This window comes from Phyllopteryx taeniolatus, chromosome 8 (assembly GCF_024500385.1).
Source record: "Phyllopteryx taeniolatus isolate TA_2022b chromosome 8, UOR_Ptae_1.2, whole genome shotgun sequence".
NCBI classification, from domain to species: domain Eukaryota; kingdom Metazoa; phylum Chordata; class Actinopteri; order Syngnathiformes; family Syngnathidae; genus Phyllopteryx; species Phyllopteryx taeniolatus.
Window position 1 is genome coordinate 23,295,904 of NC_084509.1, and position 19,942 is coordinate 23,315,845.

The 19,942-nt window shown below is 40.4% G+C and overlaps 2 protein-coding genes across 9 annotated transcripts in view; both read left to right on the plus strand.

Moving 5' to 3' along the window:
- The window catches only part of tp53i13 (tumor protein p53 inducible protein 13), a 400,199-nt gene that overhangs the window by 280,267 nt on the left and 99,990 nt on the right, over nt 1–19,942 (plus strand). The gene's annotated exons all lie outside the window — the stretch shown is intronic.
- The window catches only part of mecom (MDS1 and EVI1 complex locus), a 143,430-nt gene continuing 124,208 nt past the window's right edge, over nt 721–19,942 (plus strand). For all 8 annotated transcript variants that reach the window (XM_061781378.1, XM_061781382.1, XM_061781379.1 and 5 more), the window contains exon 1: nt 721–798. In XM_061781378.1, coding sequence (XP_061637362.1) covers nt 762–798 — 37 coding nt within the window. In that variant the 5' untranslated portion in view covers nt 721–761. The remainder of the gene's footprint in view (nt 799–19,942) is intronic.

Consider the following 19,942-nt stretch of genomic DNA (forward strand, 5'->3'; position numbering starts at 1 on the left):
ATTACCTAAAGATAAAATGTTACAGTACAGCAACCGAAGCGTCTCAAATTGGGATTAATGATGGCCACTTTACAATATAATTTCCAGCACAAAAAAAAAAAGGGGGGTGCTCTCCTGGAGGCCAGTTGTCCGGCTCGATATTATAGCACAATTAAACGTGTGCAATCTTTTAATAACTAAACCATACGTTGTAATTTCAATGAAGAGTGATTAATGTGACTTTTGAGATTTTACAATGAATGGCCGCAGTGGTTTTACTGTTAAATAATAACACATATATATTTTTTAAATCTAACGGAATTATTGTAAGGATTCTTTCTCTTTTGAGGGAAAACTTGACATTTTAGAAATGACGGACTGTCCGGTGTGTTAAATTAAGTAAACCTCAAAACAGGAGCAACAAGGTGACATTTTTTACAGCGTGCAAAACTCTCGCTCGGTGGGCTGCGGGGGGGGAGTGGGGTGACACAAACCATCCGCGATGTGCATCTTCACCGCTTCAGGTTCATCTCCCAAAATGATCAATCGCCCCAAAAACTTTGTCGGGCACGTGCAGCACGGAGGCTTGTGCGCATGTGCGAAGGTGTCCGGATTGACAATGCTGGAGAGATAGCGCGTTTGGGATTGAGAAACCTCGAGGAAAAAAAAAAAAAAGCGTAGGGGGGGTGGGGTGGAGGGGGGGGGGGGGGGGGGGGGGGGGAGGGAGAAAAGAGGATCCGAGAAAAAAAATCCAAACAAACCCACGCCGAGAGACTGGCACCATGAGGTCCAAAGGCAGGGCACGGAAACTGGCCACAAGTAGGTGCAACATCCCTTTTTTTTCCTTCCTACTTTTAAAACATGTCATCCGATCAACCGCTGTTTTAATTTCACTTGCGAGAGACTGTTCGGAACTCTTACGAAATCATCAGAGAAATGGAGATGATCGCACGATGAAACATAACGGGGGATCAAAAAAAAAAAAGTTGAGCGAGAAGCGATGGAGGAACTTTGCAAGTCGTGGACGTGCACGCTTGCATGTAGTGGGCGCTCTCGCGTAACCCACGGGAGGTGAAAAATCCCCCCCGTGCGTGGGCAGACTGATTGGTGCGCTGCTGTGGGCTGCAAGACGCGCGACGGGGAAACCGGCAGAAAGGAGCAAGATATCAAGATTTCATCTTTTTTTTTTTGCGTTTGTGTGTGTGTGCGCGCGCGCTGCGGAGGGTCTCGTTTGTGACCGCGCATGTCAAACTTGGAGGTCTTTTATTCAGTGAGTAATGTTGAATGTTAAAAAATATTGGGACAAATCGAAGTCGAATGCCAAACTTGGTGGTTTTAATGTCTGGAGTTGCGCGCATGTGCTTACCGTTGACGTCGTGCGCTGATAAGAATTCGATACATCCCAATGCTGAATTTGATCAAATGAAATAGGCCTTTCTTGACATGAAATCTATTAATTACTCACAAAAAAAATTGCTATAAGAATTGATGCAGGGAGACGGATTATATTGAGCTGCTTCACCATTGATTTGTTTCCCCCACAATAAAGCTGTTCAAATCTATTATATATGATATATATTTGACTACATTCTCCCGGCCACAACTTTAATAAATGTTAACATTTGAAAATTGATATTTTGTCACGTGGGGGGAAAGTCAATGATCTCAACTTGTTTTTATTTTTTTCCGAAAAAATATATATGCCCACATTTGCGATAAACGTGTCTAAAACGAATGTGGACATTAAAGTGCAAATAATGAGAAGTTAATTTATGCAACAGTATTTTTTAAATCTTTTTTTAACTTAATGCAATCAATTAAATCAACACGTTAAAAAAAAAAATGCCCCTTCCCATCTTCTGTGTATATGACAGCAACTTCCTTTTGCAGCATCCCTTGCATATGTTTTAACATCAAACATTAATACAAAATAATATATACACACACTCGCAGTGTGTGCGTCAGAAAGAAATGACTCCGTGCTTTCAACCACGAACACTGTTGGGAAACGTACGCTTGATTTTGAAAAGGACTCATTAAGGAGATTTACATCCTGTGGAATCACGTGTGAGAATGGTGTGCATCCCCAGAGGAGCGGGCCCACAGTGGCCCCTATAGTCAGCTTTTGCCCAGTGTCAACAGTGAATATTTAAATTCCCAGACCCCTCATAAGCGCTCTTGCTGCTAAATGCGTTCAGTGTGTGTTCAAACGGCCACGTATGCTCGGGTGTTTAACAGAGGAGGTGGTAAACGTAAAGAGAGATTGATGGAAGGCGAACTGATGAGTGCGCGCGTCCACATGCAATGCGGTGCGCCACAAAAACACGCCTCTGGTTTCCAATTAAATATAGTCCGGAGCTGGAGGCCGCACACCCGCGGCGAATTGGGGGCCAGGGGAGATAGGAGAAAAGAGCTTGCTGATGGCGACCTTTTTAAAGCTCGACTTCCCATGTTTGAGTGCCAACAAATCCCCCTGCATGTTAATGAAGGATGGGTCTTTTGGTCATACCGTGTGTCGATTAACGTAAATTAATGGCAACAAGTGGCAGCTCAAATTAGATTGATGTGTTTCAACACATCTTCAGGTATGTGGACATTTCATTCGATGAAGTGATGGTCATGTCTTTTTTTTGGGGTGGGGGGGAATGTTGGCTGCTGAGAGGCTCACATAAGTGCCTCGTCCCCGCTCGCCTGGTGTAATGAGCCGTGCATCTCGCTCATTAAAATGGTTAATAGATGGGTCCGTTTAAAAGGTGAGGGGGAGCGGAAGTGAAATAAGAGCCCATTTAACAGGCCTCGCTGTCCCAAAGCGTGTGTGCTCGTGTGTATGTGTTCGGCTTGGTGTCAAAAGTTCCAAATGATTATGGTTCTGTAACTGCTCCAGAAAATGGCCGCTCAACAATCACTGAGTCCTACATATTCCATTATGATCGTTATTTTAAAGTTAATATATGCAGAATAATAAGGCATGCAGTAAATGGCTCAAACTTATTTTTTTTTAAGCGTTCTTTCCTCGCTACTTACCACAGCTATGGTATCAGTGGCGGTTCTGGGGCGGCGGGGGGGACGGACCAGTGCCCACTGTGCCTGCGCCCCCCCATGCAGTTACTATGCAGTCCTGAAGTAACTCTTGTCTTACATTGCACAGGGCGTATCACGTGTTGACTTGATTAGTCCCTGGTTAAGCTTTCGAAAACAATGAAAGAATACTGAACCCCCCCCCCCCCCCAAAAACAAAAACAAAACAAAAAACAATTACCGGTAACTAATACAATGAATGAATACCATGAATAAATCAATTTAGACAATGTGCATTTCTGTGTGTGTGTTTGTGCCCCTCTCACGAAGTGCAGCCTGTCCCCCCCCGACCCCCTGTAAAACTGGTCTAGAACCGCCACTGCAAGGCCTCTCCTTCAATGATAGAAAGCTATAGAAGCGTCAGTGTTTGTACTACAGCGGTACCTTGACTTGCAAGTTTAATTTGTTCCTTGACCAAGCTCGTAACTCAATTTACTCGTTTATTAAATCGATTTTCCCGTGTCAGTGAATTAAAATGACTGCAAGACATTGTTTTAAATAATGAAAGCTAGCACAGGTTTGTAAAATACTAATGTAAAACTATAATAAAACACGTGAATGTAAGGAAATAAACTTAAGACTAGAATAATCGTGTCATTAAGCTGAAAGTCACACACACATGCACACACTACACACACAAACAAAAAACAAACACTGTAGTACTGTTGTCATTCAGCACCTCATTTTTTTTTATTTTGTTCCTTTTTTTTTTTTTAGTAAAAAATATAAAAATATAAAAAAATATAAAAAACCTTTTCATTTTTTTTTTTATATATGTATATATATATATATATTTATATATATATTTCAGTGAAATTATAATGGACATCAATTTTCCGCAAATGTTGCTATTCGCAGTCTTGCCCGGTTCCTGTCCCCCGATTGTATATGTGTGATGAAATGTGGCTTTAAGGGGCGTGGCTTAGTGAGTCTTGTCAGGATCTGGAGTGAGTCGGGTTGGCTGTTGACCACTCGGTTAGTTCAGTGTGAGCGCCTGCTCCTTGGAAGTATTTTCATTTTGTATTTGTACTCTTTGTACCATGAAGTAAATGGCTAAAAGTGCATCGGTGACTGTTATTATAATAATAATCATCATAATAATAATTAAAATAATGATAATAATAATAATGCATTTGTTTGCAAATCACTGTGTTTTAGCCTTTTCCGGTACAGTCATGTTTACGTTCACTGTGGTTACTGCTTTCCCTTAATGGCCACCACCTCCCACAATGCAGCGCAGCTTTTGCATTGTATTGTGGGATATGGTGGCCATTTTAGGCAAAAAAACAAAACGAACATAGCCGAAGCACAGAGCCAATGATGTTCAATCTGGGCAAAAAAAAAAAAAAAAGGTCTGAGACGATTGCTAGTGCATAACTCGAGATAATTATTCTTTTTTTTGTTTTTTCAATTCATCAACTGAATTGTTCGTTCGTAAACTGGAGTTCCACTGCATTATGTCTAGCACATATCCCATGTCCGCTGGGTTTCGTTCTCATTCCCTCTTTCAGAAACAAAATATCTGATGTTAATGAGTCATTCCGGTGTATCAACAGGGAAGGGTAAGGGTATATTCTTTTTTTTTTTTTTGCAATGGTGTCCCGTTTGAACAGAGGTCCTCATCCTCGTCAACTGTAAGGGCACCGTTAGGCCCTCTTGGTAGTCTTGCTTTCAGGTGAAAAGGCAATTGCCCATAGTTATATCATATGCTATATCTATCAACTGCATTAGTCTGTATGTTAAAGTGGTGTGTTTTTGTTATTGTTTTGGGGGGATAGGTTTCAACAACCCAGACAAGGCAGTGTGGGAACACTAGGGGGGGGGGGGGTGCTTAGTGGGAAGGGTGTTATGCAGCAACATGTCAAGCCTGGGAACCACTGTTGTGTTTATCATTGGGAAATTGTACCAGCATAGAACAATGAGTGAGCCTTAACTCCTTCTAAATAAAAAAAGAGAGACAATTATGCTTTTGTGTCCCTCCTAAAGGTCGCAGAGTTAAAGATAGGGAGTCCATACAAAAGCTTGCAGTCTGTCTGCACTCCCAGTCTAGCCCAATACGCTGCCAAGGCTGAAGTCATTATCGGCAGTAAAGATAAGTTTACAGTGCAGTCATCAAACACTTGAGGCATAAGCATTTTCTCATCACAAATTTCTGTGAGACAAATGTCATTTTTGCTGATTTCAAATGTTCTCCCGTCATCTCACATCTGTTTGGGGATTTCAAATATCAACAGACTGCTGATGTTGCAGTCTGCCAAGTCCATTTATGAGGTAGTATGAAGTTATCACTCCTTGACTTGTTTAATAATTTTTTTTACATGAATCGATTGAAGAAGAGTTAAGGATAGGTTCTGACATGACATGAAGAGGAAGCATAAATATTGAGATGACTTTTTACTGGGTTTATGATGGCAATACAGTAATATGTATGTTTTTGCCATTACAGTATATCATAAGATATAATTGTCTAATTGCACAAACCTCGACTCGGTGAGCTTATAGCTAAACATATTAACATTTAGGGACATGAGGGACTGGGCTGGAGCACAAATTATGAAAATCCGTGGATATTTGACACCCATTATAATTGCAATGAAAAAATAAAATTTCAATTTTTTAAACACAAAAAATTCTTGAATAAACGGTGATAAACCATCACCAAGTGTTTTTGTTTTGGGTCGGTTATCTTTGAAGGATAATTTTTATGGACGAGAGCCGTTTGCACTGGAGGGAAAAAAACAGTATGTGACTTTTTGTTTGCTTTAAACCCTAAAATCTATTCGTATAATGTGATGTACATCGGTTCAATAACAAAGCAGACATGCACATACAGTATTTGTCCTTATTCAAAATGGCATTTTTGTCATATAGTTGGTGAAGGGCACAGTCTTTTAAGTTAACTACAGTCATTTAACTTGCCCAACCCTGTTCGAGTTTGTTGTGTTGACATACTTCATATTTACCAAGATCAAATTGACATTTTCCAGAGTAGCACAGATAAATCCATTCATTTATTCGTTTTTTTATTGTCACCTCTCTTGTATTACACTCTTGCGTGTTGCTTATAGACTGTACTGTGGCCCTAACAAGTGTATTTAGCAGAAACAATATCATGTGATTAGATTTCGGATGCCTATACTGACTTAGTAAAATATTAGTCTTGTTGTGTTTGTTTACTTAAGTAGCACGCGTTTGCCAGTGGACCTTGCCAAGTATTTCATTCCTTTTATTGAGAGTTGACAGAAAGAATGGGCCATTTGCTCATTATTCAACTGGAAAGGGAACATTCCTATAAACAGGAATTGTCCAACAATTACTTTACCTACATGGTGATAACAACATGTTCCAGCGCAACTCGGGGATCTCCCTGAGTAGATCCCCCTGGCCTGAAGCCTAAAATAAGTAAGTGAGCGAGTGGCTGAAGAGTGGGAGCGGGAGATAGTTGGCTTTGATTAAGAGGCACCAAATCGGGCATCGGCATGTGCTGTCATATTAGTAGTTGACTGCAGTGTGCACGCCCGTGTGTTTGTGTGATTACTCTACACTTTTCAGTCGCGACATGCCCAGTCTACTCACCAAACTCATTAAGCAGTGACCCCTGATCCCAACAAGACAGGAGCGATGAGGGGAGGAGACTTGATCAAAGCTCGGGCCTTCTTGATGACATTGAGGCTGGGCTGCAGCGCATGCATGCACCTGATGGGATGTGATAGCGGCTGTCTGGCACTCACCGAAATACTAAATTCAGTCATAGTGACAGTGGGAAATGCTGTCTATCTGGGGTTGGGTTGTTTATTCACTCAATTGTAGATGGCGGAAGGCCTTTATTTGTACAAACGTGCTTTTATGTAAAGTGAAATTGGAGTTCACGACAAAATGACTGGCAACCCTCGACCGTAATGAGGAAAAAGTGATTTAGGAAATCGTTGTTTGGATGGATGGATGGCCCCGTGAGTGAAAATGCTTTTTATTGTCTTTATGGATTCTCTTTTTATTACCCACTCTGGGCTCCTCTTCTGCAAGTAGAAGCCGCTTGCCTCGTTCATTCCCCTAGCTATGCCGCTAGTCGTCGCGGTATCAGAATCTGTACTCGCCATTGGCCCAGCTGTGTGTGGGGTGGGTTGAACGGTCTCGCACTCGCACGAGACCCGGCTAATGTCCGAAAAATAATATTTAAATTTTACTATAATTCTTAATACTTATTGACGCAATCAGGTCCAAAACATCTTTGGGAGCGTGGGGACTGTTTTACATAGCAAAAAGAAGCATAATATATTTACTTCAATGGCCATGTGTGAACAATAATGTCCACGGACTGAGATAATTATTGCCTTTTTTCCATTCATCAAAAATGTTTGTTGCAAAAAAAAAAAAAAAAAAAAAAAAAACATGTCCAGAGTTAATCCTTTGATGGTTGCTAAATGTAAGCAGAGGTCTCATCATTTGCAGCTGTTTGAACTCTTGAAGTTTCGTGTGACTTCGGAAGCATGTTGTTACTCAATTTCAACTTCCATGTTCAGCAGCAATTAACTCAAGAGGGTCCACTTCAGTTCTCAGGTGCATTTCCACTTCCAGGCCAAGGAATGAGATCACTCCACACACCCCACTATTGGAAGTTCAGTGAAGGACAATATGCATACTTTTGATACCATCAAGAATATGGGATCAAAATATTCATCAATACCACAGGTGTTAAACTCAAGGCCAGGGGGCCAGATCCGGCCCGCCGCATAATTTTTTGTGGCCCGCGAAAACAAAATCATGTATGTCGACTTCATGTTTCTTCCTAAAATACCAAAATTGCAAATTGCCTTTATAACGTTGAGATATCGCATTTTTCTCTGTTACCAATGCCCCTTTTAAAATAAACTGTACAATATTTGAACAATTTTTACTGACTTCTGATTTCAAAAGTACTAATATGACGTGATTATAGGTAGGATGCGGATTCACAATCATAATGGCCCTCTGAGGGAAACCACAACTACAATGTGGCCCGCAACAAAATTGAGTTTGACACCCCTATACTGTACATAGCACTTTTTGGCAGCTGTCTGTTGGGCTTTGAAGCGGTACAATCCGTTGATTTGTCAAAGGTTATCACTCAGTTATCACTCGCTCTTACACAATTTGTGAAAATATCAAAATGTGGACACATTAAGCCAGTTCTCAAATCAAGCTTGTCTTTTTTGTTAATTCTGGAAACAGTCACATACCAAGAAGAAGAAGAAGAAGATGAAAATCGATTTTTGTCCTTTGGGTCACATTCTTTGTTGAATGTATAGGCTTTCTGTTTCTATTGAAACAAATCTTGCAATTGTCACCTTCCCACGGGTGGGTCACGCACAAGCGATGGTCACCACGCTCCGTTTCCCACAAATCCCTTGATTTCGAAAAAGGAGACCCAAGTTCTTGTCCTTATGGGGTCTCTTTTGATGATGCGGGCGTAGCTCCGTGTTCATGCAAAAAGTGTTATTGGTCATCCGAGGTCACAGCAGAGGAAAGAATGTGGCTGTAGAAAGGAATGCAAGGCTGATTAGCGCTTCTTACCTGTAAGTGAACTGGATGTGCCAGCATGTGATGAGACCGAGGAAACAAGGGAACAATAGGACAGTAGAGATTCCTTTCTACACCGCATTCCAGCGATCCTGCAGCCCGGGCCCCCCACTCAGAGCTTTGATGAAGCCTTTTCACAGCTTCCTGGGATTGTCGCTCTTCCACAAACACAAAAACATAAAGCTGCTGTTGAGCAGGGCCCTCCTCAGGATGTCCTGTTTTGATTAGCGTTAGCATCCTAAAAGTACCATAGAAATATTATTTTAACAAGGAGAGAAGCGTAGTGGTGACACATCCACTTCTTTCCACTCTGTGACCCGAGGGGTCAGATGCACTACGTGAGCCAGAAATCAAAGAGGTGCTCCTCACCCAGTGATCTCACAGAGGAAATCTTGAGGAAAACAAGGCGATAAAACCCTAGCGAGAGGTTTCAGCTCCTGTCAACAGGTGGAAAACTTTCAGTACCTGATAATGACTGACACATGTTGCCACAGTTGAGTCAGTTACCTCAGATATTTTCCCCAATCCGCTTCAAAGTAATATCCATCTGTGTATAAATCTATCTATCTATCTATCTATCTATCTATCTATCTATCTATCTATCTATCTATCTATCTATCTATCTATCTATCTATCTATCTATCTATCTATCTATCTATCTATCTATCTATCTATCTATCTACCTATCTATCTATCTATCTATCTATCTATCTATCTATCTATCTATCTATCTATCTATCTATCTATTTATCTATCTTATTGCTTTGTATCAGCTTTTTCCTCTTCATTAAAAAAACAAATGCTACATTCTTTGCTAGTATACTGTACAAATTTGATTTCATGGTGGATAACACAATTGACCACTTAATTAGGTACAGCTACACAACATGATAAGATCTGTATCACAATCCTACCTTTGCAAAGATAATACTGTTCAGTTTTGCTGTGGTTAGGACTGGAACTTTAGCATCGTTGTGGCGGTTGTAGTTTACAACGGCCGAGGTGCCCTGCATCATACTGAGGGGCGTTTCGAATGTTTGAATTACCTTATTTAGCTACATACAATGTTCGAAACATGAACCAAATGAATGTTGAGTGACTTGGGTCCTATTTCGGACTCGCAGTATCCTCTTTCAGCAGTCAACTACATCTTTTCTGTCTCCTGTGGAATCAGGGAGCAGTGAAGCATTGCAGCAGAGTTTGTTGTTTTGCTGGAGCCTGAGGGCTTTCGTTTGACAGGAGGGCACCACTTTGTTCACCTCAGTATCCAGAAGGGACCCCTGGGGGCTGAGGCCCGGGACGTCTTTGTCAGGGCTGTGGCGGGACCGGGGCAATGGGGGGGGGGGGGGCCTCACTGCTCACTGGGTCAGTAGACAAGCTAATCGATTTTATCTCCGTTTCACACGCGCCGCCAAACCCCTACTGGCCTGATATTCACGTGTTCAGAGGATTATGCTTCCTCCATCTCCTTTTCTCTGTTTGTTGCTTTTTCTCTCCCACCGCATTTCTTGTGTTTTTCATCTATCATTCCTGCATACTGTTTTGTCTGCATCTCTTTCACCGAAACCCCCTTAGGAGGGAAACTTTTAAATTTAGTCTCGAGGTTGGTCTCTACAATGGCACCCTCATGAGGGAGGCTACGGCGGGCAAGCGGAGGCACTCTTGTTTTCTCCACCATTGCACAAGATGAGGCGCTGGAACAAGGGAATGAAAGCTTTGGGAAAGGTCTGGAAACTTCACATTCGTCAGTGAAAGGAGATACTGCGCTGACAGTTAGCAGTGGGCCAGCCAAGTACAACACAGGATGGCCGTGTGGGTCTACTGCACTCAGTCTAACAGACAGACACAGCGAGACCAGACCAAACAGCCCTCTCATCTCGTTTTAGAACATGTTAGCCTTTTAGGCCCTCTGGCTGTCTTGCAAACAGAGAGTAAGTGAAGGATTATGGGTTACCTAATTCAGCCGTGTTGAGCAGGGGGAAACAAGTACTGAATAATGCTTAAAGCAACTTGACTTAAAGCCAGTCGAGCTCAGCTCTCCAAGGCCATCCAGTCCTGAACATGTCTTGTTGCTTGTTTGAGTGAAAAATCATGATGGTTTAGTCAATACTATTCCCCTTTAATCCTGTAGGTACGGGTAATGCACATTACAAACTAGGTGACAACTGTCACATTCAACAGGCTTCACTGCAATGTATGTTGATTGTACCTGAAAAAAAAAATGTGACTATGGGAAACTATAGGCAGAGGTGCACAGAATAGCTGGAATTTTCCGAAAAGTATAGAAATGAGCCTAAAAAAAACTTCTAGACAGATATGACAAATATTAACCTCTACCAAAGTCATGGAAAGTCTAAAGTTCGTAAAAAAGAAAATGTCATCTGTGAAACACAATGTCATGGCCTGGGTTTGCAATGTTTCATCTTATCTTCACTGATGGTGAACAACAGGATGGCAGCAGCAAAATGAACTCTGCAGAAATGAAATGTATTTATTCATAATAGTATTTAATCTAACTGGTTCCAATGCCTTTGCCCACTTAAACAAGCACTGTTTTGCCAAAATTAAAACTATCTTCAAAATTGTTTATCACATCCGAATGTAAATACCTGAAACAAATTATAAAATGTTGCAATAATGTCTCATAATCCTTTTTAGTCTGAAACCCAAATGCTTTGTCTACTGAAAAAAACAACAAAAAAAAAACTGTTCTGTTAGTTCTGGAGGGGAGTCTATTTTCGGAATATGATACATGTATGTTGCTCTGGACTTTTCTGTAGGATACAATATGCATATAAAATATACCAATGAAAAAGTTCAAGTATGATTCCTGCTAATATGACACACAACCATATGTCCTTCAGATGAAATTTAATACAACAGAACATTAGCCACCCTAAACGAATTGGGAGTACTTTAATAAACTAAGGATTTTGGTGAGCACTTGAGGTTTTGCAATTTTATATTTCTTCATGTTTTCATTAATATTTCACATTTTAATTGTACATCTACATTTTCCCTTTCACTTTTCCCCACTGGACCCGATCCCTGACTGTAGCCCATCCATCAGCGACTGTGGCCAAAATGTATCATGCATACCTTCAGAGGTAGTAATACATATAGTATCGGAAAAGATTTATCTGCACCCATAAACGCATGACCTACACATGCAATATGTATCCACCTTTTCAAGGAATTTGGGATTTCACATATGCAGTATAATCTAATAATATACAGTATGTAATATCAGCACTTTTATCTGAGCTGAGCAGGTATGCTGCATTCAGAAAACAAGTGCATCTGTTTATGGTGAAGGATATAATGGCTTGCCACAAAGATGGAACCCCCAAAGTATTTATTTTGTACACTTGACTTTTACAGCTGGGAAAAAAATCTGCATTAAAGATACAAATAGTCACATTATAGTCCTATAATTAACTCTATGGAGTTGCCCTGTTTGTGAAAGTGTAGGATTTTGCTGGGCACCACGAGGTGGGGCATTGCAGGTATGACTTTCGTTCCACCCAACCATTAATCGCTGACATCTGACAGTTCAATCTAAGAGGGGTCGAATGGTGCAGCCGGCTGGTTAGCACGGGGGCTCATACTCCAGCTTGGAAGCAGCCAGTCGCATCAGCAATCAGTGACAAAAGATGCATAGGGGAGACCGCAACGTATAAAAGAGAATCCGAGGGTTGGGTAAGATAGATGGCAAGAGAATCAGTGGTGCTCAAGATGAAAAGTGAGGAGGGGAAAAGTATGGTATCATGGGCAGGAAGGCTGTTCTGCTATTGAAGGCCAAATGTGGTGTGAATGAATTACTGTCATCCATAATGAAATATACTGCACTGATTCAATACTGCAATGAACACAAACGAGCTCGCCCGATATAGATACTGTATTAAAGACTTGATGGAAGAACAGCAGGATAATTGAATGCATTTGACATTTCTTTGAATTACATATAGCACAAGGACACTTTTTTTTTTTTAAAGAAAACATGAAAAACAGCAGAAAGCTTCTGCTACCTTCTGTGGTACTACTGGAATGGCCACCGTTATAGGAATTGTCCATTGGTGTGTACCTAACCCCGAAAAGGCAAACAATCTTTCTTAAACAGCAATGATTCCATACGTTTTCAAACATTAATCTTTTTTTTTTCTTCAGTGAATGTTATTTTCACCTTCCCACTAACTTTTTCCCTCTGAGCCTTTTTGCAAATGTTGATGAAGGAACAAATTGACATGGTGGGTGACAGTCTTTGGCCTGAGCGCTGGTAAAACAACAGAGAGGTCTCTCTTTTCTCCTGAGAGGCCAAGAATAGCAGAAATGCTCGTTTATCCTGTGCTATCTCTCACAGATTCAGATGAACACAAATACATAGCTCCCAAAAAGACAGACAGACAGACACACACACACGCACACACTTTCGCAGAAGGCCACTGAGTGATGATGAGTCATTGTAGAAAGAATGCCCTTTGACACCATCTTGTCCGTATGGATCGTTCTTTGGCAGAATATTAGTCCCTGAAGTCAGGCAGTCAGGTTGTTGGTTTGTCTTTTTCTCAGCCCTCATCACATTCACACACCACTGCATCACAGTCATCCCAGTCTCTGTTTGTTTTAATAACAAGAAACAAGGGAAATATCTCCTTTTCTCATCGCCAAATGTTTCAAAGTGATCGTTTTTTTTTGTCAAGTAAGAATTCCAGAGTGACAAGTAAAACACAAATTTCATTGGAACATTAACTTAGTTCATAGTTTATCCAAGAACATGACTACAGAAATGATAAGTTATTAAAAGGTGAGGTTGTTTGAAGTGACGTCTGTATGGACACTTTGGATGGCTACCTCATCACTAGGTTCTATGGACAGGGGGGCTTAGCCCCCAGGAAATGCAATATTAGCCTATATATATTTATTGATACACTATCTTATTCGCATATATAATGATTTAGGGACACTGTTGTAATAGTAAATTGTTTTTGCATAAAATAAAAAGACAAGATTAAATGTCACGAAGTGTTGATTCACAAATCAGCATAGAAACCTCATCATAGATAAAATATTTGCATATATAACAAGTAAACCATAACAGCAATATATAGTAACAATTATTTAAAATATACAGTTATTACACACTATCATATACATAGTATTGTAATCTCTCATGTATACTGTGCATCCTCCCCCCCCCAAAAAAAAAATTGACAAAGGTCAATAGTGCGCATTATACATAGTTATAGGGGAAAATGAAAAAAACTTTCACATATTTTTAAATGTATGCCGCCATCTAGAGGTTATGAAAAAGCTGTACACGTTCGTTCCAATATGCCACCACCACCGAGAGGTTATGAGAAAGGTGTTCACTTTCATTCTAATGTGTCACCGTCACCTAGAGGTTATGGAAAAAGTGTAGCCTACAATTTCATTCCAATATGACAGGGGTATGTATGACTGCATATATGTACAGTTGTGCTCATAAGTTTACATACCCTGGCAGAATTTGCGAAATATCGTTTTGTTTTTTTTTAAATATAACTGATGACTGAACAACAACCATCATTCATTTCTTTATGGTTATGTTTTGTTTAATGATAATGCTTTTCTGAAATGCTTGACAGTTTAATTTGAATCCCATTTAAATAAAAAAAAATTGTTTCACCTGTCCCTTCATGTTTTCTTTCAAGAATTGTACCCATCTTATAAATTCTGCCTGGTTAATCAAAAATTACATTCACACCGTCACTGAGTGGGAACTAAACCCACGCTGCCCGCACCAAAGTCAGGCGAAGGTATCACTACATCAGCAATAAGAAACCTATTTTAAGAAATAAAAAAGCTGTATATTCACTACAAAAAAAAACATTTCGGTCGCCTCTAAGATCCCCGTATGACAGCGTTTCCTCATTCACTTCCTCACTTTGCTGTGATTGGTCAAATGTTGATGTCAAACTGAAAATCTCCACTTTGATTGGCCAAATGTTTTGGAGGGAAACAATTTGCCAAGCTACTCGGCTGTAAATAGTGAAGTCTTGGCGCGCTTGTTTATGATCCACACGTTGGAAATGTTGAGGAAATGGTGACTAATAAGTCAATTTCTGTAGGGGGGGCTTAAGAATGTTTTAGAGGTCTAAAGCCCCTCTAAAATAGGCCTAACGATGCCACTGCTCCTTATCAAATCATACATTTGCAGTTCCACCTGTTGCCATCGCTGTCATAACTAGCCCATGGGCTCATAAAAAAAAAAAGCCTACTAGGATGTTGGTTTGACACAATTGAATGTTGGCTGTCTCAGAAGCAACATGAACAGGAATTCACAAAGATTCATGTTCGGTATGTGACTCAAAAATCTCATCACATTCATTTCACAATGAAATAACTGTTCCTTTTTTGAAAATGAAAAAGTAAAATAAATAAAAACAGCACCAACTTCTGGATTTTGCGGGGCATTGTCCTTCTGCCCCCAATTCAGCGTCACCACTGGCTGTACTGTATGTATTTAGTCATTCCAAACACACCCTCCTGTGTTTGATTTGGCACACAACACAAGTTGAATTCAATTGACTGGAATAAATGTATGTTGTTGCATTCATGTGAGACCCTCCCCTCTCACCTATTATTATTTTTTTGGAATTTGCAGAGTTTTTGATCAACCCTAAATGCACTGAGGATCAGAGCAGTAAACGTAAGCTGAGGAGTCACTTTAAATTTCTGCACACGGTCTTCTCTTCTTCAGTGCTGCTCTGTTAAAACAAAACCAGCTCTATGTTGAGTGACGCTAATATAATTGTTGTGTGCTCTAGCGTTTGATCCTCCTCTTAACAAATGGAATTTGTTTGGCTTGATTTGATCATTTGATCCAGCATAGTTTTGTGCAGGCAGGAGCATATACAATGAGGTAAAATGTTTTGTGTCAGAGAGAGAGGAAACTCTATTAGAGGTGTCTTGGAGCGCGGGGCCCCGCTGCCTCTGATGAAATGCTTCTCGGGTGTTAATGCAATTCTGATTTTGCTTTGCCTGGAGACTTGTTACCTCTGGGGTTTTAAAGCTGGCTCAGCAAAGCAGGAAAACAAAGTCTGGATCCAAACCATGTAATTAGAATAGTGGAAACTTTGAAGGGCATTTCCTGATGTGACATAGTAATCTTCCTTGGGACACCAGAGACAGATGCTTTGTAATTTTGTTCATGTTCTTGTGGAATAAAGATTGGTGTGTACACGATGCATCCAACCTTTAGAATGCTTCTGCTTAAATTTCCTAATTTTAGTCCCCATACATTGCAGCCTGTTCTTAGAGAAGGGACTGTTGCTACCATCTAGTGTATGGTCAGTTGGAGGCGTTTTTCAATGCAAATGAGGCTCAGCGTGCAGAAGCATGGCAGTTTAGAACAAGTGGGATTTATCAACACACATTACTTACTGGTATGTGTGCGACAGGGGCCTGCACATTTGATCATTTTTTAAAAATTACATTTCGGTCGTACAAAAGAACTTAGAACGTATTCTACACACTCTTTGATAAATGAGGGCCAAAGAAACTATGAACAATTGGACCAACTGAAAAAAGACCCACCCGAGCCAAGGCAATTCTGCACCAGCACCTCAAAACAAGGAAACAGCTACATTATGGTGTGTCATCTGTGGAGACAGCAAACAGAAATGAAAGCTAGCAGAAAGTTCCGCTAACGCTAAAACTCTCTGAAAAGAATGATGCCGTGAAAAGACTAGGGACAAAAAGTCGGCACTTTCATTAACCTTATATTTGACACGAATTAACAGTACATCAAAGCAACGAAACCGTGATGCTCGTGGTCCATGGTTTTGAAGGTATGGAAGTCACTGGAAACACCAAGAGGTACCTTCTGAACAAGCACTGAGAGAGGCAGCTTCAAGTCACACAAGTTAGTCTGCTCTGGCCTTGACAACATTGCAGCCAATCACAAATGTGTCACAGCCAAGCAACTCTGGAGGTTTTTCCCTGATGTTCCCTTCAGTGAACTGCAGAGGCCAAGAAAAGTAAACCTCCTCGTAAGCCACAAGCAAGGTCGACTAGCTCCACCAAAATATGCAAAAACACCTTCAATGAATTCAACATAATGACTAAAAATAATAAACATATTAATATGAGTAAACATTTGGCATATTGCAAAAGTAAGTACAATGTCACATTGAAGATTGATGGTCAAACATTTTCCCCACTGTAAACAATGACAAATTATATGTATATGTCTTTACAAGGGCTTGACATTTGATTCTACTATTAACCTTTTCATTTGACATTGCTTTGTTGATGAATATTACTGACTTTGTTCAAAGAAAAAGAAAAAAAAGCAAACACCACAATTGTTCTCAGATTTAAACCTTCGTGAAAGCAAGTCTGTCCCAGCCAAAACAAGTGACCCCTCAGGGGTTCCGAGACACAGGGTCACGCTAGCCGTCACGTCGGCAGCTATCCCAGAGCCGCAGCAGATCAAATACAGGTATGATTTATGTCCGCTGTCGCGGCCTTCTCACAGTAGGTTCTCCTCCGTCGAAGCTGTTGGCAAAACCAATGGCGGTGGTAATTTGTCTCCTTACATGTGTAGGAGGTAAGGGTCAAAGGGCACTGAAATGAAAATGACCAGACCTGACTTAATTGCTGTATCTATTGGCAGTTTGAGGCGGTATGTCTGTCTCAAGGTCTATCTGTCTATTTGTCCATCTGTCTGACTTCTGTCCTGGCGCCGTGTTGTGTGTGACTGGGTCGAGACCCTCTGGCTGCACACTGCCATTATGGGCACTGATCTGATCCAGCAGGAGCACGGAGTTCACTGAGGGGCTCTCAAGGCCAGATAGTATCATTAGCACAATACACAGCCAAGGGGAATCCCGTCAACGGCCCTTCGTTGTCTCCGCATTTGCTAAACAAAATGTCAGTTCATTGTATTCTATACTATTGTTATTTTTTGAATGGAAATGAAATCTCAAAAATAAATGCAGTGACATCACTTTGTGAACAATTTCCTCGACAGACTAGCACATCTGTCAAGGTTAAACCAGTAAATGGTGTTGAGAAAGGCTTCCTGGGCGTGATTACATTTATCATGTATAATTAGGAAGTTCTGTTCTGTCTGCACATGATGACCCTTGACCTTGAGAGTGACACTTTTAAGCTGGTATTGCCAGACATTCACGTATGATGTCCAGGTCATGGTACCCTAAAAAGACTGGTTTCCGCTTCAGAAATATGTTGTCTTTCATTGGAAGCTTTTTAATATTAGGGCAGACACAAAAAGTAAATTTTTATATTCATGAAAGTTAAAAATGGAACATTACAATAATACAAGACCTACTGACTGGGGTGACTCCACATACAATGATCCTAAAAATAATGTTCTTATTCATACACATGTAATTATTCAAAACTTTTGGAGATTATTTCCCTTTCTGCCCCTAATCATCCTCTACTTCTTCATATTACTCTGTCATTTTTCTTACTCTTTCGTTTCACTCATACACTTTTTGTGTTATAATTCCCACCTATTATTTCTGTCCCGAGCCCTCATTAGTCATGTCGCTGTCAGCCGCCAGCTGCAGACACACAAGCTCATATACACAACCACACGTCTTCCTGCACATGCACATGTATGGAAGTCATCAAGACAAGGTCAGAGGTCTGCCTCATTACCCAATTCCAACGAAAACTTTTGGTGTGTTTTATGCACTGCTATCAGACATGGGGGGGGGGGGGCTGGGGGGGGGGGGGGGGGACTGGGGAAAAGACATAGAGTTAAAAGGAATAATCTGAAGGTAAGCGTTTTATCAGGGAGTAGTAGCAGAAGTGCAAGAATAACAATCTCAGTGTCATCACTCCTATGAATACAATCATCTTGTATGTTAATAAATGAAAATTTTTAAGGTTTTCAAAAGTTTTCAACAGACTTTGAAGCACATTTTTTTCCAATAATGGAAATCTTTGCTGTTTGTTAAAACAAGAGTCAAATGTTAAAAACTGTCTTCTTCAGTCGTTTCGACACTTCGAACTGAATATTAAAAGTCAATCCCGCGTGACAGTAAATGTGCAACTGCAAATACTTCAACACTGAACAGAGACTGTATCAATATTACATTGATAATAGGTGATAATACAAAGAAATTCTGTCCAAACCGCTGTAGATAAATTCAACTCTGAGGATAACAGTTAATTAGTCGGCGCAGTCCAACAGAAACGCGTTGATGAATTATTTTAATATACTCTCCCACACACGCTGGTTCGTCACTTTTCTCTTCCTCTGTCTTTCTCTTTGTGTCATTGAAACACAAACACATAAAGTCAGAAGTATGCACACTCGATAGGATGCTGACATGCGACTAAATGCAAACCAGGAGTACTTGAGTATATGTTCAAGTTCAGCTCGGGGGGTTGTCAGTCAAGTGTGTGTGTGTGTGTGTGTGCGTGCGTGTGTGTGCAAGAAGTCAGCTGGGAGCAGTCAGGGGGACATCGATGATGTAGACTGACGGCGGACATAAACACTCAGTGAAGGGCCCTATTGTCTTCGTAGCTGCCATGTCATTCATTCTCTGGAATGAAATGATCTGTTTCTATATGTTCGTCTAATTGCCCAATCAGTGTCCTGGTCTCCCAGCCTCCTTAAGTATATGCGATTTCCTCCAAATGAATTCATCTTTTAACTCTTTTGGGCACTCAGCAAATGTTCTTATCGCAAATGTTCACTCGGTGATGTTTAAGTTTGTTTTTCCTAGTCATCTTTTTTCTTGTTTTGTGTATGAAAATAAAACAAGTCAAGGTAAAGTATTACCAATCTACCACTACTGATATCTGATTCAAGTGCAACTTAAGAAAATAGACCTTGATTGGCAGTGTAAGAGTTGAGTTATTAAATAAATGTTTTAAAAAAAACATTTTTTTTATTAATATTATTATTGTGAGACTTATTGGTGACAGCATTCGGTACACCTGAACAACTGATGTCCAATCATATATTGCATTATTGCTTACATAAAATTCCAACATCCATTTAGATTACTATGAGAGCATTATTTTAACATACTATTATTATGGTATATTTATGTTATTGTAATTCTAGTTAGTAGAGGGTTTTAATGACTGCATCCTACTGAAGGCCTAATTTGTCTGTGTGATGCAATGCAGGTCTACACCATTGCAAACACACATCATAGTAATAATATTCTTGCATCTTAATAACTATCCCTCTGACAGTGTCAATGCAAATGTATTATTAGTAGCTTATAAAGAAGGATTTTTTTTTTTTTAATGACACAGCTCGTAGGCTCTCATGTACCTAATATTGTGGCCGATGAGTGCA